The sequence below is a fragment of the Pristis pectinata genome, chromosome 1, assembly GCF_009764475.1.
Source record: "Pristis pectinata isolate sPriPec2 chromosome 1, sPriPec2.1.pri, whole genome shotgun sequence".
NCBI classification, from domain to species: domain Eukaryota; kingdom Metazoa; phylum Chordata; class Chondrichthyes; order Rhinopristiformes; family Pristidae; genus Pristis; species Pristis pectinata.
This window is the reverse complement of record NC_067405.1, coordinates 29853946-29881029: the sequence shown is the minus strand read 5'-3', so window position 1 is coordinate 29881029 and position 27084 is coordinate 29853946. Positions and strand designations below refer to the sequence as shown.

Here is a 27084-nt window from a genome sequence, read left to right as displayed (position 1 = left end):
TTTTAACTATTTCTCTCCCTCTGTCATATCTACATAAAATACTACAATGTGATTTTCTGAAAAAGACTAGGTAAAAGAGTCACAGGCAACTTCAGAAAAACAAGACACCCATTAAATATTTACATCCAGAATTCATTGTCCAAAATGGGAGTGGAGGAAGAATCAATTGCGGATTTCTAAAGGGAATTGAAAAAAAATTTAAGAAAAGCAAAGGTGCTAATGAGATTACTAAAGTTGATTTCATTTTAAAATGATGAAGGCATGATGTATTATTTAGTTTTTACAAGTACAAGCAAACAAAATATATTCCATCTGGAGCTTGAATGAAAACCAAACCACTAAGTGCTTAAATCCATGGGAAACAAATACCTTAGAAACAATTTTTTGACTAGAATAGCCCAGGTTTTTTTACTAGCAATGCACCTGACAGCAGTAAGTTCAACTTGTTCCTATTCATTTAGGTTCTTAGTTTTGTTTTGCTTGGGAAGTTGCTGAAAGTGTGAGCTGATAATATTGCAGCAAAGGGAAGGTGAGAATCTGGAACCTGAGCAAACGGGAAAAAACAGTTGTGTTTCTTCCAAATCATTCGGATTGAAGGATTGGGAAATAAGCAGAGGAAAGACTGAAAAGGAGGTACAAATCAGAATTGGTGAATTCAATATCATATCAGCTACAGGCTATCCTCGGATTATGAACAAGTTCCATTTTTACAGAAGTCCATAAGTCAATTTTGTCCATAAGTCAGAAAATACACACAAATCGCTCAATACTTTAACCATACCTCCTTGGTATTGTAAGGAATGGCGTTGATGAGGGCCAATTAACATGAACATTTATTTATTGTCTTCCCCTGCCTAGTTACAATGGTACAGAATCAGGATGTCCCACATTCAATGTGCTTGAAGTATCAATGCACTTCAATGGTCAAAGAGCAAAGAGCTTTAGTTGTTGAATCATACAATGCAGACCTTAACTCACTTGACAAAAGTTGATGCAAATCTAGGTTGCAATTATTTGAAATATAACTCTAAAATTCATTGTTATCCATGAGATTGTGGAGTTGAAATAAAGAATGATAAATGATAAATAATATTCCTCAATATTATCATGAAAAGTTGGGATATCATACAAACAAAAGTTAAATTTAATATGATTATTACCTGTGCAGGAGCTCTTGCATGAACTGATCATTTGTTGACTCTTTTGTGGGAATATTATGATCCTTAGGACCTTGATGTTTGGACGTAAGACTTATTTTTCTACTGTAGTTTGTTTCCTGGCGTGTAAACACGGAACCTTTACTTGGATAATCACTTTCTAACTTTTTGAAATAACTGGCATCTCTTTTTGTGACATCATTCTCCCTTTCACATCCTTTTTCATTTTTTCTTTTATCCTTTTTTTTATCTAATTTTGTTTGTTTGATTCCAGAACTGGCTCCACTTTTGGTTACTTTTTTTTCATCTTTGGATTTAGAATCATCAGACATTTTACTGTTAGGAGCTGGCAACTTGCTCTTTCGGAATCCAAACCACTTGGCTATTGAAGGCCCAGTCTTCTGTTTAGTCTCTGAAACTTGAACCTTGTCCCGTCCTTGCACCTTCTGCATATTTTCTTGAATTCCCAACATGACTTTTGCTTCGATGCTACATTGTGTCTCAGAAACAGGAGGAGGAATGAGTACCTTGTCAGGAATTTCAGGCCTTTTGGAGAGATTTTCTTGTTTCTTAACAACTTTTGCTATATTAAGTTCAGAGGGACTTAGTGATTTGCATGGATTTTCTGCAGAAGACATATTTGGTGATGACTGAGACTCATATCCAGACAGCATTACATTTTTTCCTTTCTGTGGAATTTGTTTTGTCTTTTTCTCACTTGACCTATTACTGAGAGGTAGGCTTCTGGTTTCTTTCTGAGGAGGTGACTGGTTGCCATTACACTTTAAAGGACTAAGCTGGCTATCACCCTTTGGTGGAGTTCTACAGGGTAACTTGCTAGGACTGCTATGATGGCTACTTGAGCTACTTATACTTCCATTTGATACCTGTCGTGCATAGGAAACATCAACTGTTCTTGGAGAATTTGAAGGACTTTGGGTAGCTGAAGAGCTACAGGCTGGTTTAGTTTGCATTGCTTCTGCTGCAGTGGTTGAGTTCTGCCGTGTCAAGGAATTACCTCTGTCAGTTGTATTTGTAATTATTTGTGTCCTCACCTTTCCAGACCCATCCACCAGTGAAACAGAAGGCTTCTCCCCAGTCTGATTGCTAAAACTCTGGCTTCGAGCTTTGGCACCATTCATACCCAGAGCTGGCTTAAGATAAGGTTTGCTATTCACTGAAATTGACCTCTTGAAAGCTTTAATTTCCATGTTAACATCATTCCCATCTGCAGTGTTTCTGCAATATTTCATTTCACTGTCAAGTTCTGCAGGAAAACCTATTTTAACCACAGGAGCATCCTTAAGATCACCTTTGTTCTCATTACTAACTACTGAACTTGGTTCTTCCAAAGGTTCAATACTTTCAGATGCATCAATTTGCCCAGATTTTACTTGAATTACATTACCTTTAGAATAGATATTAACACTGTCTTTCTCATGCTTCCCAGCTACTGTTGAACTTTTTCTTAATAATGGGGGTGATTTCAAGAATACTTTTAGTCCAACAGGAACACGAGTTTTGGGGTTTTTTTCTTCAAAGCATGAAAAGATTGTCTGCTTATCACTAGAAATAGATGGAGACTGGTAATGCTGTGGTTGAGCTGAGAGTTCATTTTTGCTTGGTACATGGCACTGTGATGATGCTGATAAAACATTACATGGTGTGCATTGTATCGTCAAGTCATTTTCGCATAATTGCTCTGTTTTGGCAGAAAATGTGTTTTGAAGAGAGGGATCTTTTTGGTTTGCATGATTGCATGTTAAACTTCTAATCATTTTAGCAGCTGCTTGAGGACAAGGTTGAATGTGCATTGATGAAGTATTTGCGCAATTTGTTTTCAGAGATTTTTTTTCAAAAGACATCCTAGTCAAATCATTTGAGATTTCATTTGACTCCTGTGACTGTTGTGCTGAATTTTGCAATGCAACTTTTTCATGGTGGGAGCTGCTCAAATCAGCCACTGCTGGGGACTTCTGGTTTTGTTGATTTTGTGCTTCTTTTGTCAATGGAGCAGAGGGTGAAGCAGCACTAGTAATTCCCAATGGCTTTAAAGATGAACATGTGGGTGCATTCTTATCTGTGTCAACAGGCGTGGGCATTTCAGATTTTGCAGTTACATTCAGAGAATGTTCACAATTTGGTCTAAATAGCAATGAAGTGGATCTCCCTGGTGGAGCTGGAGGTGGAGGTGATGGAGAACTTATTTCCTCCGACTCCAAGCCGTCATATTTATCTCGTGTGGGCTGTTCTCCATGATCCACCATTGGCTTTCTGGAAAATAAAGATCCTTGTACGATCCCAGAATGACTCTTTCCTGTTTCATTGTATAATGCAATCTTGGAGCTTTGAGGAAGTGGTGAACTGCCTTTTGGAATGTTGGTATCATTTTTCACACCATTATTAATACTAACATTTGGCATTTTTAAATATTTAGAAAATTTCACAGCTGATGGAGACTTGTCTTGGTTAAGAGAACCAGGTGGGGAAGGCAAACTGGGAGAAACACTTCCATTTATTTTACAGGGTTTTTGTGATGAGCTTTTACCTTTGTTGGGTATTTTGGTTAGGTGTGACTTTTGGATAGAATGAGAAGGTACACAGTTTGATTTATAAGTTGTGCTACAAGCCGGCTTCAATATTGTTTGTTGTTGAAGACTGTGTTGAGATAATGGCCTTTCAGACTTTTCAGGATCTGTATGAACAATAGAACTAAATGTTTTCTTGTTGACTTTAGGATGTTCTAAAGGATTTTGCTCCATGTGACCTTGAAGTGACTCTAAAACTGTATAATTCCTTGCATCACTTCCTCGTTGACAAGTGATCAGTCCTTGAGGCGCCAGTCCAGTGTCTTCAACTGCAAAAACAGTTTGCTGGCAATTCCCATCTGAAGCATTTGGATGAGAAATTTGATTTGAAGACACTGTGACACTTGCTGTCTGCTGGGAATTAAACCTAATTGGCTGGCCATCTTCAGCATCAAACACTATTGTGATGCATTCTTCAGATGATGCTTTCACAAACTTGGTTGCTTGACAGTTATCTTTCAGTAAATTCGAAGTCTCTGGATTATTGTCAAAGCAAGGTGAAAAATGGCCTTCATCTTTATCTGCAGATGAGAAGAATGTTTTTTTACAACTGAGTGGGTTTGCATGACTCACTGACTGTTTGTCAGTTAACAAACTTGATATAAGTTCAGAGGAATTTCTTTTTTCAGTGTTTTCCAGTTGCAGTTCATCCAAAATCTCAATATCTTCAGTGTCAGATAGCTGGATAGTTAAATCTTTATAGTGTAGTTTGGTAGAATTAAACTGCAGTTTTGCTGCAGGCAACTTGTTGCTTGCACAAAGCTTATCACTTGACTGAAAACTAGTGACAAAACTAGTCAGCTTTTCAGGCTTTTCTCTGGAGCTTAGATGTGTGAGCCTTTCTGAAACATTGTGATCCCAATCAAACAGACTATCAGAAATACTGTGTGTTAGCTTTTTACAGAATGATTTGCAATCTTTACTTGGCACTTCATTTATTACGATTGCCGTACAGTCGTCCTCTACATCATCATGTGAATCAGAATCATACTCAAATGGTTTAGTTTGATCGAAGCATACTGTTTTATTAGTAGCCTTGAAAGGTGTTTGACTTTTACTCTTATTGCGATTCCGACACCTTAGGCCAAGTGAATAAATTCCTTCATTGGAGTTCATACAATCCTTGTAAGCCCATTTTGACACAATTGAAGGTGGTTCCAAGAAAGGCTTTTTCTTTTGAAGTTTCTTTAATCCTTCCAGGATGTGGCTTTCTTTTTCTCGAGTGGGAGGTAGTTCGTCTGCAGGACTGGAGAGGTTGCTGGGAAGTGAGGAGCCAATGCTGAGTCTTGTTTCCCAGTTTAGAGAGGACTATAAGTGAAAAGAAAACAAAACTTTAGGAATAATTCGGATAAATATTCTAACCAGGGTACTGATTCAAATATCCTTAGAATGTGACAATGGAGAATACTTTCCTTATCCTTCAAATTCAAATTAAGCATTAATGAACAAACAAAAGATATTTACCCAAGTAAAGCAGCGTTTTTTTGTATTCTCTTTACTTTTCAATGGGGGTCATGTGTAAGCATGTGTTTATGCTCTCACTCATTAATAAGTTGTTTGTGCTTGGCAAATAGACATTAAAATTCTTTGGCCGATCAAACTTGGAGAGCAGATAATTTGTGCACCAATTGCCAGAATTTGGGACAGAACTCAGCTCTAATAGGATTCCATTCTATCTTTTGTCTGTAGCTATTTTTAGGCAGGGGAGATAGTAAGTTGATTTTCTATCCAATAACATGATGCTCCTTCTCTCTTACCAGGCCCCGTTTGCTTCACCAGGAGTACAAAACCAGGAAAGATCACCATTCTTTTGGTGTTCCTGGGACTCCTTTCCATTGTTGGAGTGATATAATTCTAGTCCAACATTCCACCAAAGGTTCAAGATAGGTGGCGTCAGTGTAATTGTATAGCCTTTGGCCATGCAGATAGTCCCATCTCTTAGATTTGGACAATCTCTCCAATTTGCAGGGGGGCAGGCAATAGTTTCACTCCCAATGTGCTAATAAGAGTCAATCTTTAAGTATTATTGGTCGATTATTCTTATTATTGGCCTTCAGAGCATTTTATTATCAGCTAAATGCAATGACATTCCTGAAAGATGGTGGTCAAATGAAGTTCAGTTAATAGGACTTAGACTGTACCCTTTTACTGCATGTCCTTCCTTCATTCCAAGTATAGGAGCCACTTGAATGTTCACTGCAGGCACTTGAGATAGAGAGTTCACTGCTGCTACAGCTGCTCCTGGGATAAAGTTGGCTAGGTACTGTCAGATTTAATTGACTCTGACACTTTAAAACAGATACGTTTGATGGTGTGTTTGGATGAGCTTCCTGTTAATACAAAAGTGGAATACTTGTCACACTGGAACTGCTCCTCTTCTCATACATAGTTAACGTAGAAGCATTTTGTCTACATTTTCAGTTGATCTGTTACTTCTAATACACGAGCAAATATTGTATTTATTTCAGTTTGACGCAAGTTTTTGAAGAACTTCCTTTCATTTCTTGTTACAAACAAAAGTCACGTTGATCCTTATAGTATATCCTACCCTCCAGTACTTTCTCATTCTGTTTCCATTATTTACTTTTGATTCTAGTCCATTAAATAAACATTAAATCATTCCATTGTGATGTTTTAATTGTGGTGCTTTAGCCTAATTAGAGACAATCAGAAAATGTTATAAATAAATAAAAGATCCACAGGGAGGTGGGGAGAAAGAAGTGTTAACGCTGTGAGTGTGGATCCTGACCCAATTTTGAAAGATGTTACAGCTGAAGTATTAACAGGGCAGCACAGTAGCGTAGTGGTTAGTGTGATGCGATTACAGCGCCAGCGATCGGGCTTCAATTCCCGCCGGTGTCTGTAAGGAGTTTGTACGTTCTCCCTGTGTGTCTGTGTGGGTTTCCTCCCATATTCCAAAGACGTACGAGTTAGTAGGTTAACCTGGGTGTAACTGGGCGGTGCGGGCTCATTGGGCCAGAAGGGCCTGTTACCGTGCTGTATAAATAAAGTTTAAAAAAAAAGTTTAAAAAGTTTAGATTTCAATGACCTTTGTTGTCATTTTCTGGATGCTTTTGCAGATTGTAAAATCTTTGTTTAATCCTCTTTGAGTGGAAAAACAAACCAACATGTTTGCTTCTGGGACAGACTTTCTCCCTATCCCTGGCAACTGTCTGCACCTAAACCACACTGCTGACAACTTGGGTCTCACATTAGATCCCGAGTTACGGTCACACAACACTGCGTTCGATTATTTCCACTCCTGCAACATTGGCCTACTCAGCCACACCTCAATTGAGCTGCTGCTGAAATTCTTAAGCATGCCTTTGTTGTTTCGAGACTTTTCTATTTCAAAGTATTCCTGAACAGCCTTCCAGGTTTGAGGACATCCAAGTCTCTGTTGCCTGTGTCCTAACTCACGCCACTTTCTATTTACCAATCACCCTGTGTTTACTAACTTCCATTGGCTTTCAATTAATCAATGCCTTCATTTTAACATTAAAATCTTTATTTTCAAATACCTCCATGTCCTCGGCAATCCCCCCTCTGTAATTCCCTCCAACACCTTGATCTTGCTCAATTTTAATTATTGGTGGCATAACAAGCTCCAAGGCTCGAAGTGCTGGTATTCCCTGACTAAGCCTTTATATCTCACTACTCCTTGATTCACCAAGACACTCATTAATACCTAACTTTTTGACTAAATATTTGATCAACTAAACTAAGATCTCCTTATAAATCTCAGCGTCATTTTTTTTTAATCACAATCCTATGAAGCACTATGGACATGCTTGTTACATTAGGAGCATGAAGTTGTTGCTATCCTTTATTAGAGAGGCTAACTAACTGGCTGCATTTCCAGTTGTTTCTGAATTTGTTTCACATGTCAGACATTTGAGTTTTTTTACTTCTTTTGTGAACTTTCTCTACTTTCCCCAAGATGAAATTGACATTTTTTAGCCTCCTGAGAAACCTAAGAAAATATATTCACCTAGGTATTAACATATCTGAAATTCATTTAATGCTCATTCAATCTAACCTACTTCTGGGATTGGCCTGTGGACTTTGTCCTAGATTTTTTAAAATGAGAATCGCATTACAAGGACAAAAACATCCAAGCCTGGAGTACAGTAACTGGCTCATTGGTGCGGATCATAATGACACCAGAGAAAAAGATACAATATTGGTAAAATTGATATCAAGATGGTCATGGTTTAGGCACAACCATATGGGGCTACACTGAACTGCCCAATGGGAGACCCTTCCTTAATTTAAATCAGCTAACAGTTCATAGGAAGCATTATCCAGCAGGGATAGCTTAGATGCAACATCTAGAAAGGCAGCAACATGTCAAGTAGTATCCAAAGTCTAGTTGTTGTTGTGGCAGAGGAGCAGAGAATTGGTCCATAATGTCACAGGGGTGAGGAGGGTGGTGGAGGCTGATGTTTAGGGAAGGTAGGTGTTTGCTTGACCAAATCAGATGCTTGGCTGGAAAGATGAACTATGCTGGTATCATGATGAAAGCACAGGGGAATGTGCTCTTCCACTGTGCAATATCTTGTGATAGGACACAGCGACAACCAGCTTTTCACATTTGTAAAGCTTGATGCTCCACTTCTTTACTTGGAGGCCAAGGATTCAACACCAATGTACTCCTCTGTTGTAATGAGGCTTCTTGGGGCATAAGGAGTCAAGGATGTTTCAGTTAACCCGGGTCTCTTAATGGGAAACCCCTCCAGTAATTTTATCCTAATAGTTTATACAGTGTGATTTGCTACACAATGAAGAACATCACCAGGCTGTGTAACATGCAGGTGCCCTTGGGAGACTTAAAAAGATATTTTAGTATGAAAGCACTTACACTGAAATTAATCCTCAGTTGAATCATTGCATAAGGATATTTCAGAGACAAGATAATGTCTAAACATTAATTGGGAGGAAACTCTTTCTTTTCATGGCAGCCAGAAGGATGATGTGACAAATCTTAATGCATGCATGACTGTCATCAGCAAAACTTACACAGTGAAACTTGGCACTCAGTGAAAAATCCTGCCCTGTTGAAGCTGAACAGGATCATTATAAACACCACGACATTGCTTCCTCTTGTGGGCTTACACTGACAATTTTTTGATTCATATGTGCACTGCAAACTTGCAATACAGCAGATGTCTAAAGGATGGCTTAAAAAGATCTGTTAACCTAAAGATTTCTGGCATGAAAAGTCAGCCCTGTTTGAAATATTGCCTGCAGATCATTCTATAGCTTAAGGTTGACTTAGAGGGAGAGTGTCTTGTGAAGCAGAAGTGGTAAAGAAGACCCTGCCATTTCAAATTCAGGTGGGAGAAAAAGGCCGGTGATTATGATGAAGGGGGAAAATTTAAGAGAGGTATGCAGGGCAAGTTTTTTCTCACAGAGAGCGGTAGTTACCTGGAACACCCTGCCAGGGTTGGTGGTGGAAGCAGTCATGATAGTGGCATTTAAGAGGCATTTAGACAGACACATGAACATGCAAGGAATGAAGGGACACAAGGCATGTGCAGGGAGATAGGATTAGTTTAATTTGGCATCATGGTCAGCACAGACAGCATGTGCCAAAGGGCCTGTTCCTGTGCTGTACTGTTCTATATTCTAATGTGAACAATATACTTCAAGTACTCTGACACTTGCATTTTTTGGTATATTTATTAGCTTCCTCACACAAATCATTCAGCCCAGCTGGAACCCCTTTAGGAATTGTGGCTATGATATAAGTGCAAATGGGATTAGCTTAGATAGGCACCTTGATCGGTATGTTTCTGTGCTGTGTAAGTCTTTGCGATTCTACGACAGTAGCTTGAAAGGACTTTGAAAGAAAATATTGCTAGAAATGCCAGATTACCCAGAAAAAAATAATTGATGCTTAGAGAAAAATGTGATTGAAGATTTAATAAATGGATCTATCTTTCCCAACAATCGAAACTACATCTCTCCTGACTTGAGCAGGCTAGATCCCAGCAATCCTGAGCTCATTTATCCACCTTTTACATGCAATGTGTCCAATGTGACCAATGCCTCAACACAATCTGAACCTACATGTTCTCAGACCTTTCCAAGCTGACTAAGAGAGATCAGTTACATCGTACATTCTAAAATTTGGTGGGGAACTGGGTATATCTAACTCTCTAATTAAACCAAGTCTACAGATGCTCACAATATATATTTGCTCTCTGAACAGAATCCAGGATACTACATAATTCAAGTGCACAACGTTGGGATCTTGATTTCTTAACTTCTGGTGGTCACCTATAAACACCAAGGTTCATGTAGGAACCATTACCTGTCTACACCATGATGGCATTGCCTTAGGCATTTTCAGTAGGTATCTCTCTAAACCCTTTCGAAATAATTGTGTGTAGAATACAAAATAAAAAGGGTGGAGGAACAGAACAAATTATTTTTCTAAAAAGTGATTTTTTTCCCCCAAATTTCAGGCTGTATTCTCACTCTCAGTTCAGCAAAAGTGTACAGCCAAAAATTAATTCCCAGTGATCACGTAAGTCAGCAGCCTGTTTCAAGGGAGCAAAGTGAGACTCCGTGAGATGCAATGTCTCTGACGTATGCCCAGTATCTGGACTGCAAAGTGCAGAGGCACAGAGCACTTTGCAATTCCACCTAGCTTTGTTTTATTTTAAAGAAAGTAGAGATTTTCTAACTTCCATATTCTAACATGTGCATATTTTAACTGTTTGGTGAAATCTGCATTCAGGCACTTGCATAACTCACCCTGTTACCATTTCAGTCTGGCCAGAGACAGGCAATGTAATAGCAGTTCCGCCTGGCTGCATCCGAAACCAAAGTAACCTGTCTCAAACAACCTGCTGCAGTGCAATAATAACCTTAATTTAATGAAAATCACTTGAAAGGTGAAACATATTTTTTGCATTCCTTTGTAAGGATTGGTGTTACATGAACATATGTCAAACATGCTCATCAAGAAACAAAGATGGGCAAAGAATAAATCAAGAGACATTCAGAGGTATTCATCTGTTTCTGAGAAGCCTCAAGAAGAGACTGTGTTGCCACAGAACTATGACACCTCTAATTACTAAGATTATTAGATATGATTGTGTTTTTACAGAGGAGTCATTGCATTGCTTCAGTTTATTATTTTCCTCTGTGTTTATATTCAGCTATAAAATGGTGAAACAAATTCTATTACTTGAGTTATTTACAGTTGTCATTCACAGATACCACTGAATGGGCTAGATTCTACAGCCAGCAGTGAACAAAGGCACATACTGTTCACCCCAAAGTTTCTATGGGCTTTTTGGTTGCTGTTAGAGAATCAGAACAGTGCAATACCCTCCATAGTTGAATTTGTAATCTGTGCAAACAGTGAGTGCTTTGGTGTGTCTCCTTATTCAATCAGATCTAAGAATCCTTAATGAGATCAACAGAGTCTTAACCAGGTAGTATAAATTCATAAAATAGTGCATTCAGTGTAAAATCACAAGATAGAGAGCAAAGTAAAGAGACAGGAAAAAAGGGGATTGAATGAAAGAGACAGGAAGAAAAAATATGATTCCCTGTAAGTCTCTCAACAAGCCACAATAAAGCTTGTGGAGGAGCAGGACAGTCTGGAAAGCAGTCCTGATTCCAGCATTTAAGTTAACATTTGCGGATGTTGGATGTTCATGTCTAATTTACTCCTTATGAACAGTGAGTGTTGATAATCTCATTTTCACAACAACCACAATACTATTTATTTTTTAATTATAAATGCTGTTTATATTGCCATACCACTATTCAATTCATAAATAGCAGTCTAACAAGAGAATAAAAGTGGCAGAGTAATTTGGAACATACTCCATCACAAGTTCCGAGAGCATTCTTCAAAATCCATACCGTTTTTAATCAAAATAACTCTTCAATTTTTAGATCTATCTGGATTAAAACATTTAGTTAAATAATTCTTAAATGCATAATTTTAAATTGAATACTCAAAACTAATGATAAACACCGACATTTACTGAAGAAAGAAAAAAATAGAGGTAGAAATTCATCCATGGTCACTTGTGCTAAATGCTCTAAAGTAGCATCTGGCCATGCAATCTGTTTTCATCTCCACTGCCTTTAAGTAAACCAAATTTTGGAAGACTTCAATCTGTATAGCCTTAATGCACCCTGAGAACTTATGCCCAAGGTTCTGTCACTTTGAGAGTGGTTCATTACATTGTTGTGGGCAAGAAATTTCTTCTCAAGACTCCAAAAATATCAGCATTGAAAGTTAGGTTCACACAGCAAGTCTGCACACTTTTCTGAGTTTCTTAGCACCCGTAAAGAAATCCATTTCTGCCTTTTTCGGTGGAGTTTACATTCTCCCTAGTCCTTTTTTATTGCCAACGTATTACTCCACAAGTTACTTCAAAATGGCAAAATTCATTTGCAGAGAGATTTTCAGGCTCAGTTGTCGGAAAAACAGGTCTTATTTATTCACGAAATAACCAGCTTTCACCAAGCCTGTTTCCCTTGAAAATGGTTATTTAAGACGCCAGCACTTAAACTGCATTCTTTGCCCTTAGTGAGATATCTGAACTTATATGGATTCAAATACAACCGCATATTTATGCCTTGATGGATTTGCCCAAGGAGCTTGGGTCATGAGTATGGTCAGCTTCCTGACCTCAAAATTATTTGAGGCTCCCTCTGCTAGTTTCTGACATATCTCAAAGGTTGCTTCTCACTGCTGCATTGGGGAGGTCACCCAGACTCCATAGTCAAGTAGATGTCATTTACTTTTCCTTCAGCCCACTGGAGCAGGCAGAAGGGAATGGGCATTTAACTGCATTGAAAGCTTTGCAAATTGCAAGCGTTTATAGAATGAACTTATGAACTCATGTCATCACGGAGGAACTATTTTCTCCCTGAATCTTGGATCTAGAATCCCATGATCCTTGAGAGATACTGTACTCAACATAAACAAAGTATAGTGGTCCTGCAGTTATTGTTCCTCATTAGCTTATCCCAATTTTTCTGACACCCCGAATAGCACTGTCATACCCCATTCTCATCATTGCATCATCCATTGACAACAGCCCCCTGTAACAGAAAGAGTACTGCCTGTACAGTGGTCTGTTCCTTTCAGAGCTGCCTGCAAAGGTTGGATGTACTGTGTTGCATTAAATCAACTGCAAGTACTTGCATGTGTCAGTCAGTGATACTACACTGGAACTGACAATGTCAGCTTCAGCATGGGGTTAGACAAGGAAATCAGACAATGTTCTTCTGTAAAATTTCCAATTGAAATTCTTGTTCTTTATGTGACTTTCACAAACAGTGTTAGTGTGAACCACAACATTGTTTTAATCCCCCCAAAAAATGATGTGGAGCAATTTCTAGGTCAAGGAATTTATGACTGCCAATGGTTGATGGATGTCAAGGAAATTACTTGTTACTTTGGATTCTTTGATTTGATTAAAAAAACAGTTTATTCCTGCTGCCTCAATATGGAGAGGTACAGCAAATTACAATAATTTAATTAGATGATTCTTGTGCATTATTTGTGTAATATAGCTCATAGTGTTTGCTTACTTTAGAATCTCCAAACTTATGTGACAAATTATTTCCAATGATTCCCAAAATTATATGTACTGCAAAAGTACACAGTTATAGCTTCTGGAAACAATGAATCTGCTATAAACTGCATGAAAATGAAATAAGTTTGGTGTTTCTACAGAAAAAAAGTAACTCCGGTTTATGATCTAGCTCAATTTTTAGCATAAAGTAGCTTCTGTACTGCACTACCATTCATCTTCATGCCGCGTCAACAATGGCACTATCTTGGATATAGTGCATATTGGCACTTTACATTTGCCTTCAGTAATAGGATAGCAATCATAACTCAGTAGATGAGATTTCAGCCTGATTGAACTGAACTCAGGTCTAATGAAAAGAGTAATACTTTTTAGATTGTTTACTTTTCCTTCCAAGAATGCAAGAATTATGGGGTGGAAATACATCCCTGGCCACTTTCACTGAACACACAACAGAATAATGGATATATGAGTACTCAATTTCTGAAATTTGGTTCAAATGAAGTCAAGTTTAGTGCATGCAACCACATTTACATCCTTTTTTTGTAATATAATTATAAACTTTAACCAACAGAAATACAAGGGAGAAAGCTTTACAGCTATCAATTGTAACTTCTTAATTAGCTTATAATAATTTATTGTGGGTTATAATTAATATATTAGATATTATAAAAGTAAAATTAGCACAGAATAAAATTCTAGGGTGGAACCTGACATGATCAGAGAGTTCCTTAGCTATATTGGATCTCTCGATCAATTGAGATGTGGCTGCCCAGCAGAAAACTGAACTTGGGGGCACATACCAAGAAAGAATGTGCTCCCAGGATAGGTGATAGATAAGCTCAGGCAGCTTGCTGGTCAGTTGAAGATCTCTGGCATTATAATGTATTGTGCTGTAGGAAAGAACTGTTTTTTGATTTTGTTACCATCCATTGATACAGGAATCTCAAGGATATGAGCTACCAAACAGGTTCATTTATACTCTTAGAATGTAAGATGTAAATGCAAATGTTTAGAAGTATATCTTGTTTATTTAAAATGATAGTTAAATATATTTCTGTCCAAAATTGATTTAGAATATTCAACTATTACATGAACATTCCAAAATCTTCTGCAGCCAACTTGATGGAAAATTTAGATTTTAACCTTGCTGTCGATAAACCAAAACCTCTCCTCAGATGTATATTTTAGCAAATTAGTTTTGTTTCCACGTGTTTTAAGACTTCATATTAAACTAGATGTAAAACTAAAGCCTCCACTGAAAAAAAACCGTCATGTCTGAAAATCCCTGCCTTTGTCAAAAATTGCAGAGTACATGAATTTTTAAAAGTTCGTACATAATATATCATAAATATATGATGAGTAATGTGGTACATGGACTTTAATAAAAAGCTCCTGCCCTTTTCTCAGAGACACTGAGATGTAATCAATACCAAAAAGGTATCTTGGGGAAATGACTTGAGATTTATTCCTTTTCCTACAATGTGACACATTCTGCTTATTCTATCAGCTGGGAATATGGTATTGCATTTCATAAAACATTTGTAGAGTGGAGCACTGAAAGTGCTTTTTAATACACTTCTCTGGTAATGTTTTTAAGGATGGGCATTAGTTTTCAGCCAGGACAAAGAGCTTTGACAAAAGAACTGGACATATACCTCACAGGAAGAGAAAGATTCTAAGAAAGAAAATAACTCACGTGAATTTGAGTGTCTGTACTTTTTGACTTGATTGGATGTCTGTTCCTCTCTGCATTGGAGAAGAGGTCCCCTGATGAAAGATCTACAATCCGTGAGTGAAGTTTCTGCAAAATAATTGACAAAGCTTTCAGTAAAGAAAATTAAAATGAAAATGTTAGGATTTTTTTCTAGTTTTGTGTCCTTCTAAATGAATACATGTTGATTTAATAATTTATTTAGGTTGTAAATATAACATTAAAAAAGCATGTTTGCATCAAACATGATTAAAATATTAATTGGGCTTGGAATGGATCCACTCTTCAGTCATAATTTGTGTCACATCTTTTGAAGTCAGATAGTAAAGCATATTTGCAAAAAGATTGATAATTGTAATTTTATTAAATGTACAACTAAATTCCTCAATTGACTCTGTATATATAAAAAAACTGCAGTTATGCCTGCCCAAATTCTTCAAGTGTGTAAAAATACAAATAAAGTGACATTTCAACGAACTGCACAACTCCTGACTAAAACTATTGTGATACGTTATTTTCCAAAAAAAGTAAATCTATACATCATTTTCAAAATACACATTTAATAGTTAAGGGAAAACATTACTGAAGTAAAAGACTTAATTTATCAGAAGTTTATAATTGGCAAATAACTAAATGCAAAGAACCCTGCAGTGTGTGCCAGTTGTAAAAGCTGCATTTGGGCAGCAATTCTTTTTGAATGTTTTCTTATGATTGAGGTACCATATGGATGTCCATCAGTTTACAAAATATGCTGCTCACTGTTAAGGAAATATATTATAAATAAATTGAATTTAAGTCTAGTCTTTTGATGAAAAGAATAATGTGTACTTTCAAAAAATTAAACAAAAATTTTGCATGTGTAACAAGAACACTAAGGATGAAGGCTTGTTGAATGATTTATTTGATCACCAATCACTTGATATAGCAAAATTTTGACAGTGTTAAATGTAGGACCAATTAGATAAGTGTTATTTTCAGTTCCTAAAGGCAAATTTGAACATCATTTTCATTCACAGCATTTCCTTCCAAAGAGTTTTAAGTGAAAGTCATTAATGTCATCTGTTAAGATAATTAATACAAAAGGAAAATAATTGCACTGGGGATCTGGAGACTCAAAAAATATTGGACAGGAATATTTGCACATTATTTGATTATGTACTCAATTATTTAGTTCAATGACACACAAGGGACTGGTAAACCAATACTGATTTACGAATCATAATCCTTACACTAATTGTCAATGTTTTTCAAAGGCCTTATTAAACAAGTTCGTTATTTTAAATATCATAAAAGACAAGGTCAATATAAATATTGATATCACAATATTGTAAAGACACTTTAGCTTGGCTACATGCTCGAGCAAATTTACATGTTTTATTATTAGCTTCGCTGAACATAGATAACAATTAACTGATTTGAAATTGTGCATGAGCACTATTACTTTAACCCATAATCGTGCTTCAAAGTCTATTGTAGTTTGCTAATATGATTTCATAGTTTAATACAATGCTATCAAATTATACAATGCTATCAGATAAATCATTTACATCATCAAGAAAATACAAGTTAGCAGCTAATCTTTATCCTTTGGCCTGTTACAAAACAATGCTGGAGAATTCTTACAATCACTCAGATGATCAATGATCAAACCAAAAAAAAACTATAAAATGTGGGAGATGAAATTTGATACCAGAAAGCAGGTGAATCAACTTTTCAGCTTGACTAATTTGCACTGCTGATAAAGAACAATTCCCTTGCCCCTGATAAATGGAAAAAAAATACACACAATGAATTTTCAGGAAAAGGTCCCTACTCAAAACCTTACAATTTTTTTCCCCACTCATGGAACTTCCCTGTCCTTCCAACATTTGCTGTTTTAATGTTGGATTTTCATCATAACCAATTTTAGTTTTCATTTCTGAAACCCAAGCATATCAAAGATATCTTAAGGACTCTTCTTATTGCAAACCTCCTGCTTCTCTGCATGATGCAAGTCCTTGTAAGTTACAGAGAGATGTTCCGATGAAGCCTGGCTGAGAGTATCAGATCACCCGTAGGGAGAGTTCAAAATCCCAGGATTCCTACAACCTTGTAACCATTCAGATCTTTCATCAGAGAAACAAAGTGTTGCTGCTATTTCCTTGGCTGCTGTTGGGGCAAGAATTACTGATATATCCTTACAGGAAGCAGTGCTGAGCTATAGGTCAGCTATTACCTTAGAAAACAGTGGAGCAAACCTACAAAGCTGCATAGACTATTCCTGTTCCTAATGTTTAGTCTCTCTGACCAAGCCTGTAAGTGATCCCATTCCTGCAATTTCAGGACTTTTGTTATCCACTGGTGGACTGCCTCATTTGACTGTTTAGTGCTTAGCGGTTCGATTTAGTTAGGATGAGCAATGCTAACTGAAAGGGTTCACAGGGCCCATAAAAGCACATTGATAACTGACGGTAAAAATGGGCTTCTTTAGAAGCTTAAGATATTGTAATAACATGAATTTTATTTACAAATTATTCAGTGGCAACCAGTTTATTAAAAGAAATTCAGACTTGCTTTACATTGAAATAACGGCAAAGACAACATTATCCAATATTATGATTATACCTTGAAGTCACCATATCTACAATTAAAGCCTGGATAAGGATGTTCTGAAAATTGCTACATTGCAAGTATGTGAACCAGTTTAATTTTAAACTTATTTTCCCCTTGGTTAATTTCAAATACATAGCTGCAAAACACAAGCAAGTAGAGTAAGTGAACAAAAAATAAAATACATTAAGTAATTAGGATAACAAAGTAAAACATGCAAAATGTCCCAATGATACAACACTGTGAATCACTAAATTAAAATTGACCTCTAATAACTGAACGTTTATAGTATGCATTTTAAAAGTTAATGCTCTCAATGCCATTTTATTACATTTACACAAAACTCTCACTATAACCATCAACTCCAAGTTTAGTGTGCTCAATTAATTCCTTCAGAAATGTCTACTGTTGTCTTCTCTTTGATTGGAAAGAAATTCCTCCAAAGTGCATTTTTCTATGCTTTTCTTGTAAGCAGTATGATGTTGCAAAATGGATGGACATTTACAGTTCAATCACCTGCGATTGCTTCTAAGAGTTCCACTGCTATTGTTGGATTTGCCCTCCTAAAGATTAGTGATGAAGGATTTCAGCTGTGTTCATAGTAGCCTATTGAATCCTTTAAGCTAAAAAAAAATCAATAAAAAGGTTCATTGCCAGGCTGCTGCCACTATAATGAAAATGCCATCTTCTATTGCATATATATAATAGTGAATTTACTGGATTATCTCCAGCTCTAGGACTCGAGGTCAATGGACTTGGCTTGATTTGAATTGAACAAATAAATATTCAAACAAATGCCACTTTCCTCATCGCTTTTTCCTATTTCCCAGCCAGCTATCATCATCATTGTTCCATGGTCCCCTACTTTAACCCTTTCACTGATCTATTACTATCTAACAGTTGCTCTGACCAAATACAATCTAACCTGCCACCTGCCACATGCTTGCATTCTGGCTCATAAGTTGTAGCTCCTTCATTAACAGTGAAAAAAGCATTAATTTTTTAAATTAATTTTTGGGAACTGGGTGTCATTGGAAAGGGCACCTGAAAAGGTGCTACCTTCTCAAACCACCACTGTCCTTCCAGTGAGGGCACTCGCACAATGCTGATGAGAAGAAAGTTCCAAGATCGAGACCCAGCAATGATAAAAGAACAGGCATTTATTTCCAAGTGAAAATGGGGTATGACTTGGACTGGAATCTGCAGGTGGTGGTGTTTCTGTGCACCAGTTTCCCTTGTCCTTCATGGTGGTAGAGGTCAAGGGTTTGGATGTGCTGTCAGAGTAGCCCAGGCAAGTAAGTGCAGTGCAGTTTGTGGATGGTACACACTGCAGCCGTGGTGCCCTTGTGGTGGAGGAAAGGTTTCAGTGGTAAAAAGCAGTAAGGCTAATGGTGTAAATAGCATTTTCCATATTTTTACCTTTCAATCACACCTGCAACACATGATAATATTCCATTCTGGTTTATACTTTTTGCTGTTAATCTTATGATTCTTTAAGTTGGTTAACTAAGGAGAACATGGGAGGAAACCGGAGCACCCGGAGGAAACCCACGCAGTCACAGGGAGAACATACAAACTCCTTACAGACAGCGACCGGAATTGAACCCAGGTCGCTGGTTCTGTAATAGCATTACACTAATGACTACACTACTGTGCCTGCCCTCTACACTACCATGCCTGCCCTCATGGACCTTTTGTGACCTCTTGATCTGTAGATCCATTGGGTGTCACAGAATGCAAGGGCTTGGACTACCCACAATCACAGGGCACAATCAGACTCATTCTATAGCAGACAGGTCTCCAAAAGAAGACCCACGTGTCATTAATCTCCCCAGTCGACCCCCTGCCACTCATTTCATCCTCACCTCCATTTAAACCACAGGCAGCCTCTTTACTTTGGTCATTGCCAGCTGTTGCTTTTTATGAAACATGTGGATCAGCTGTTAATGGTTTTAAAGGGGAGCAAACCATAATAATGAGTTCATAGAACAAGGCTGCTCTAATTCTGTGGGTTTTTTGTCATTTCTGATTTGGTAATAGTGCTATTCACAGCATCCATTTAGCTCACCAAAAATGCTTGAGGTCTCATTCCTAAGCAGTAGATGCTTGTTCGGTTCACATCTAGAACATAGAACATTACAGCACAGTACAGGCCCTTCAGCCAATGATGTTGTGCCGACATTTTATCCTGCTCTAAGATCTATCTAACCTTTCCCTTCCACATAGCCCCCCATTCTTCTATCATTCATGTGACTATCTAAGAATCTCTTAAATGTCCCTAATGTATCTACCTCCAACACCTCTGCTGGCCGTGCGTTCCATGCACCCACCACTCTCTGTGTAAAAAACCTACCTCTAACATCCCCCCATACCTTCCTCCAATCACCTTAAAATTATGCCCTCTCGTGTTAGCTATTTTTACTCTGGGAAAAAGTCTCTAATTGTCCACTCGATCTATGCTTCTTATCATCTTGTACACCTCTATCAAGTCACCTCTCATCCTCCTTCACTCCAAAGAGAAAAGCCCTAGCTCACTCAACCTGTCCTCATAAGACATGCTCTCCAATCCAGGCAGCATCCTGGTAAATCTCCTCTGCACCTTCTCTAAAGCTTCCACATCCTTCCTATAATGAGGCGACACCAGAACTGAACACAGTACTCCAAGTGTGGTCTAACCAGAGTTCTATAGAGCTGCAACATTACCTCGTGGCTCTTGAACTCAATACCCCAACTAATGAAGGCCAGCACAGCATACGTTGCCTTAACAATCCTATCAACTTGCACGACAACCTTGAGGGATCTATGGACGTGGACCCCAAGATCCCTCTGTTCCTCCACATTGCTAAGAGTCCTGCCATTAACCTTGTATTCTGCCTTCAAATTTGATCTTCCAAAGTGTATTATTTCACAGTTTTCCAGGTTGAACTCCATCTGCCACTTCTCAGCCCAGCTCAGCATCCTATCAATGTCCTGTTGTAACCCTTGACAACCTTCTACACTATCCACAACACCACCAACCTTCATGTCATCTACAAACTGACTAACCCACCCTTCCACATCCTCATCCAAGTCATTTATAAAAATCACAAAGAGCAGGGGTCCCAGAACAGATCCCTGCGGAACACCACTGGTCACCAAGCTCCAGGCAGAATATACTCCATCTACCACCACCCTCTGTCTTCTATGGGTGAGCCAATTCTGAATCCACACAACCATGTTTCCCTGGATCCCATGCCCCCTGACTTTCTGAATGAGCCTTCCATGAGGAACCTTATCAAATGCCTTACTGAAATCCATGTACACCACATCCACTGCTCTCATTCTCAAAGAATTAAATTAGGCTCATGAGGCATGACCTGCCCCTCACAAAGCCATACTGACTGTCTCTAATCAGCCTATGCTTCTCCAAATGCCCATAAATTCTGTCTCTAAGAATCTGCTCCCACCACTGAAGTAAGACTCACTGGTCTGTAATTTCCAGGATTATCCCTACTCCCTTTCTTGAACAAAGGAACAACATTTGCCACCCTCCAATCATCTGAGCCCATTCCTCTGGCCAGTGAGGATGCAAAGATCATCGCCAAAGGTGCAGCAATCTCTTCCCTCGCTTCCCGTAATAACCTTGGAAATATGCCGTCCAGCCCCAGTAACTTATCTATCCTAATGTTTTTCAAAAGTTCCAACACATTCGCTCTCCTCACATCAACATGCCCTAGTGTATCAGCCTGTTGTACACCATCCTCACAAGGTCTCTCTCACTGGTGAATACTGAAGCAAAGTATTCATTAAGGACCTCCCCTACCTCTTCCGACTCCAGGCACATGTTTCCTCCTTTATCCCTGATCACTCTCATCATCCTCCTATTCTTCACATACATGTAGAAAGCGTTGGGGTTTTACTTAATCCTGTGCACCCCTTCTTCCTCTCCTGTTCATTCTTAATCTCCCTCCTGACTACCTTGTAACTCTCAAGAGCCCTGTTTGATCCTTGCTTTCTAAACCTCAGGTAAACTTCTTCCTTCCTCTTGACAAAATATTTATTCTATGTCTCTTGTCAACCAAAGTTCCTTCACTCTACCATCCTTACCCTCTCTCGATGGGACAAACCTATCCAGAGCCCCATACAAGTACAGCCTAAACAACCTCCACATTTCCATTGTGCACTTCCCCAAGAACATCTGTTCCCAGCTTACACTCCCAAGTTCCTGCCTAATAGCATGATAATTCCCCCTCCCCTAATTAAATACTTTCCCATATCGTCTGCTCCTATCCCTCTCCAAGGCTATGGTAAAGGTCAAGGAGCTATGGTTACTGTCTCCAAAATGCTCTCCACCGGGAGATGTTTCAAACACTCTGTTTCCCAAGCTGTAATGTTTTCAGCTCATATTTCCAGTAATGGACCATGCAAAATTTATAAAACCCAGAAGTTCAAGGGTGAGTCAAACTAAAAGCAACTGCTTTTTAAAGTCTTGATACAGCATAAATTTAACCAAACATCTTTGTAGTTTGTAAACATTCATGAGTAACTTCAGCAGATTATTTTGTTATCACCAGTGTTACAAAATACAAAAATAAAAAATTGCAGAGAGTTGTGGACACAGCTTAGTCCATAACAAAAACCATCCTCCTCTCCATGGGCTTTATCTACACATCCTGCTGCTTCAGGAAAGCAGCCAACATAATTGAAGACCTCTCTCACACCGGATATTCTCTCTTCTCCACCCTTTCATTGGGCAGGAGATAAAAAAGCTTGTAAACACACACCACCAGACTCAAGGCCAGCTTCTATCCTGCTGTTATAAGACTCTTGAATAGATCTCCTGTATGATAAAGATGAACTCTTGACCTCATAATTTACCTCATTGTGGCCCTTGCTCCTTATTGTCCACCTTCCCTGAACTTTCTCTGTAATGGTAACTGTAATACCATATTATTCATTCTGTTATTGCTTTTCCCTTATACTACCCTAATGTGCTTAGGTTTTTGAAGTGATCTGTATGGATGGCGTGCAAACAGAAGCTTTTCACTGTATCTCAGTACATGTGACAATAATAAACCAATTACCAAGAATCAAACACCCCTAAACAGTTGCATGTGGTATTCTATCCCATCCTTTGAACAAAATTTAGAACTGGCACCCATATTAGAGCTTAATTAGATGGCAGCATTTCTGCTTCATAACTAATGCCCAATGCTTGGAATTGCTGGCGTGGGTGCAAATTGAGCCTCCATAGTTTACCACTGGAACTGTGCTATTTTCACTCCATTTTCAAATGATGACTGAATTAGCACTGCAGAAACCTGGTGCAGAACTGGGTGAGTGATGAGAGGAACAATTGTGTCAAAGTAGAATTCAAAGTTATTGGAACAACTTAAAGCTAGTGGCACAATAAGGCAATGGATCCCTGAATGCTAGATGCTGCCAGAAGATTTTCCCTTTGTCATTGGCAGGGCCTGTGGATATGACTGGCAACAGCTTGCCTCATGTGACCCAGAGTTTATGATAATGTCTGAACACTCTTGCATATCTAATTGTATAAATGTCATTGAAAGCAGGGCATTTTCTGATGCAGGCACTAATAAACTGAATGGTACAATTGAGTCTGATGTCTGGAATTTGGAGAACAACCTACATTAGTCAGCTGTCTGGCATGGAATAGTCTCTTCTGTCCACAGATATAGCTGTGCAAGCACTGTGAATAGACTCCAAGAGTATCTCTAGCAGCCAAGGCTTCCAGGCATCCCTATCCCTTCCGTTCTCTTTCTCTTTCTTTCATACATATTTAGTTGGTTGAGTTGGTGGGTGGGGTGGGGGACTATGGGAGTGGCCTGCAGGGATTTCCACAAGGAAAGACACAGATGAAGGTGGAGCTGGAAGCAATAAAAAAATGGTGTGAATATTTGGAAAATATGTGCAAGCAGAACAAATCCCAAATCAGTCAGAGAATGACTGAATTGTTTGCCTTAACATTATTACACTTCCTGGTTGATTGTCCATTATTTTGTCACTGTGTAATAATCATGACTGCCCCTTTCATATGAATGGAAAATCAATGATCTGCATGTTGGATTGTTAGGAAAGTTTTGTTCAGGACTGATAAATAAACTATGTTCTTCCTGCTTTAATTGGGATCATGCATAATGTTTTCCCGCTCCCCACTTCAAAAATATTTCTGTGGAATGTGTAGTAACAATTGAGTGGAATGGGTCACTTGCCAGTTTTCTATTGTATTAATTTATTCAATCAGGTAAGTCTGGTCAGCGAATCAACACTTTGGTAAAGTTGAGAACACTTCAGGATTAGACACAATTTTTAAGGCTGTGAATGTGGAGTGGCAATCAAACCAGTTGCTTTGTTCTCAACATTGTTGTGCTTCTTGAGAATTTGTGGATATGCATTCATGCAGACAACTGGGGAGCATTCCAACACAATTCTGACCTGTGCCTTCTAGACAGTGAAAACTGTTCTGAAAGGTGATGAGCAGAAACACTCATCTCTGGATACACTGACTCTGTTCTGCAATTGTAGGCATTCTACTTCTGCATGATCCATTGACATTTCTAGACAATGGCGGCCTCCAGGCTGTTGATAGTAACATTCAAAGCCATAGGTTAGATTCTCTTCTGTTTAACTAACACCAGGAATGGCTGGGTTGTTTTATGAGTAGAGGTAGGCTAACCTCATATCCACTGGAATTTAGAAGAGTGAGAGGGAAATTGATCAAAACTCTAAGATCCTGAAGGAACTTGACAGAGTGGAAGTGGAGAGGATGTTTCCTCATGTGAGAATCTAAAGCCAGGGGATCATTGTTCAAAAAGACGTACGGGTTAGAATGTTGTGAGCATGCTATGTTGGCGCCAGAAGCGTGATGACACTTGAGGGCTGCCCCCAGAACACTCTACGCAAAAGGTGCATTTCACTGTGTGTTTCGATGTACATGTGACTAATAAAGATATCTTATTTTATCTTATCTGTAAATTGTCCCTAGTCTGTAGGTGAGGGGTATAATCTGGTGGGAGATGATGAAATGTGGGAAGAATATAAAGTGGGGAGGATAAAAAATGGGTTGAATGTGGGATTAGTGAAAATGAGTGGTTGATAGTTGGCATGGACTGGACAGGCTGAAGGGCCTATTTCTGTGCTGTATGTCTCTATGACTCTATGACCCTATGAACTACAGGAGTTTCAGGTTGAAGAAATCCAGCAGGAAAGTAGTAGAACTGAGACCAAGTTTCGGGTAAGCAATGGAAGAGATGGCTTAGGGTAATTTACTCCTCCTGTATTCCTTACATTTTTATGAGATGTGTCAATGTATCAAAGCATGCTGCAAAGGATCCAAGTGAGGGCAATACAATGAGAACAGATGACAGAGGAGAAGCAGTAGAAAAAAGACCGCATATTTAACCAAGTGGAATGCTATGGGGAGTCTGAATTAATGCAATGCAGCTGAGTCACATTGGATACTGCTAGTGACTATAATTATAAATGTAACTTACAGCCATGCGGGAAGCTTATTTCTCACTTGTAAGTATTTGTATTTGCTAATGAAAAGTCTGAATCACAGAGGATTAGTAACAGTTTGTTGGCAGAAGTAATGAGCAAAAGGAAACACACACAAAGAACGTTGTGACCTTAACTATAAAGCATAACCAATAATGAGCATAGCAAATTCATCATATGTACCATTGCAGGTTAAAGCCATCCTCTGAATTTGAACTAGTAGCTGCAGAGACGTGAGATACATTTTTATTTTCATTAAGTCATTATTGTGTTATTTTAGACCATCCCGCTGTTACACAAAGTATCTCCCCATAATTTATTTCCATTTGTTCGCTAATCCACTGTAATCTAAGGGATGCAGTGAACAACTGCCTGATGATGGATTCTGCTCATGCAATACTTAGTTCATCCTCATTGTATGAAGTACACATCAAGTAGGCTCTTTTGTTCACTTTTGGTGGAGATAAATAATACCCAATGTCACCCAATTCAAATCCCACATTGCTACTTTGTACCCTTCAGAATAACAATATTTCATTCCATTTTTTCTCTGGCCAAACTTTTGGAAACTGAATGAAGTTCTCACATTGTGTTGGTATGTTTTATTAAAAAAAGTTCCCAGTTTTCCAAGGATATTAATTAAGCCTGTTGGAGATTTAAATATTGCTGATAATTCACTTAATATTTGTTTCAGTGCTTCAAAGATTTCATCATGACATAAGATTACATAAAATTATCTTCTTTTTCAAAGAATATAAGGTTAAAGGGTAAATTAATTGAGGTCTTTAGGATATTGTAAAGTATTAATAGAGTAGAGAAAGAGAAAACAAAACATTTTCTGTGGTTGGGGAGTCTGAAACTCGCTCAAAATACAGAATTTATTTGTTCAATGAGTAATTTTAGATCTCAGGATCATAGATTTTTGTTAGATGGTAAATACAAACACATGGAGCCAAGACAGTTAAGATACAGATCAGCTATGATTTCAAATAAATTAGGGGGAAGAGCTTGAGGGACTAAATGACCAACTTCTGATTTTAGGATTTCTGTAACAAATGGAAGATTTATGCCAGAAAGAGCTTTCATTATATTGAATCATTGTTAATAGCAACCAAAAATATGCAGAGCAAAGCATTATGGGCAGCTATTTTACCCAGACTGGGTTTCAAATTACATGAAGAGTTTATTTTAAGCAGCTATTATCAATATCGAGATTACTCCACTCTACACGTTTTGTTTTAAGCAAGTAACAAAGGATCAATGGCAAAGAAATAATCTGATCAAGTTGCCACTGTGAGGTCATGCATCATGTGAGCAAAACTGGTGTGATTTAAATTCACATTTCAATTCATAATAAAACTCTTTCAGTATAGCTGTTACTCTTTGCAATTGTACTGTTAATTTTATGAGGTAGTGATTCAATATTGGGTCAATTTTTATGCTGGCAGCAGATGTCAGTACATATGCCAACCGTCAATATGCTTTGTGATGTTGATATACAGTGATGTTCACACTGAATGCTTAGCAACTTGCAAGCGACTACGGTGAATAAAAAATAATTTGCAGCTCCATCATGATTTCAGTAGAAAACCAATAAGTAGGGATCTATTCCAATATTTCGAACAATTCTGTACATCAGAAAAGGATAACAAAAAATGAATCGATAAAAATATCAGCATTTGTAAATTTAAAAATGGTGCAGTGGATGAAAGAGTGAGGTTGCAAACCTCAATGTGTACAGAAACTCCAGTAGGCCTCTGTTAGAAATATATCATGAAGATTAACCAGGAAGATACCATGGGTGAGAACAATAGTAATGAGGGAAGTTACAAGATTTGGGGACTATTTGCACTGAGTAGAGGAAGCCAAGAGACTCCATTTAGAGTTTCAGAACTTGAGTCATGGACACTGTGGAGACTAAACACAGAATGGGTGATCTAACATTTTTTACTAAGAGAGTGCAC

At 38.1% G+C, this 27084-nt stretch overlaps 1 protein-coding gene across 4 annotated transcripts in view; it reads right to left on the bottom strand.

The window, feature by feature from the left end:
• Positions 1–27084, bottom strand: part of nckap5l (NCK-associated protein 5-like) — a 368519-nt gene that overhangs the window by 72361 nt on the left and 269074 nt on the right. For all 4 annotated transcript variants that reach the window (XM_052032844.1, XM_052033103.1, XM_052032935.1 and 1 more), the window contains 3 exons: positions 15017–15121; positions 5887–6075; positions 1161–5053 (listed from right to left, as the gene is read on the bottom strand). In XM_052032844.1, the coding sequence (XP_051888804.1) occupies positions 1161–5053; positions 5887–6075; positions 15017–15121 (4187 nt within the window). The remainder of the gene's footprint in view (positions 1–1160; positions 5054–5886; positions 6076–15016; positions 15122–27084) is intronic.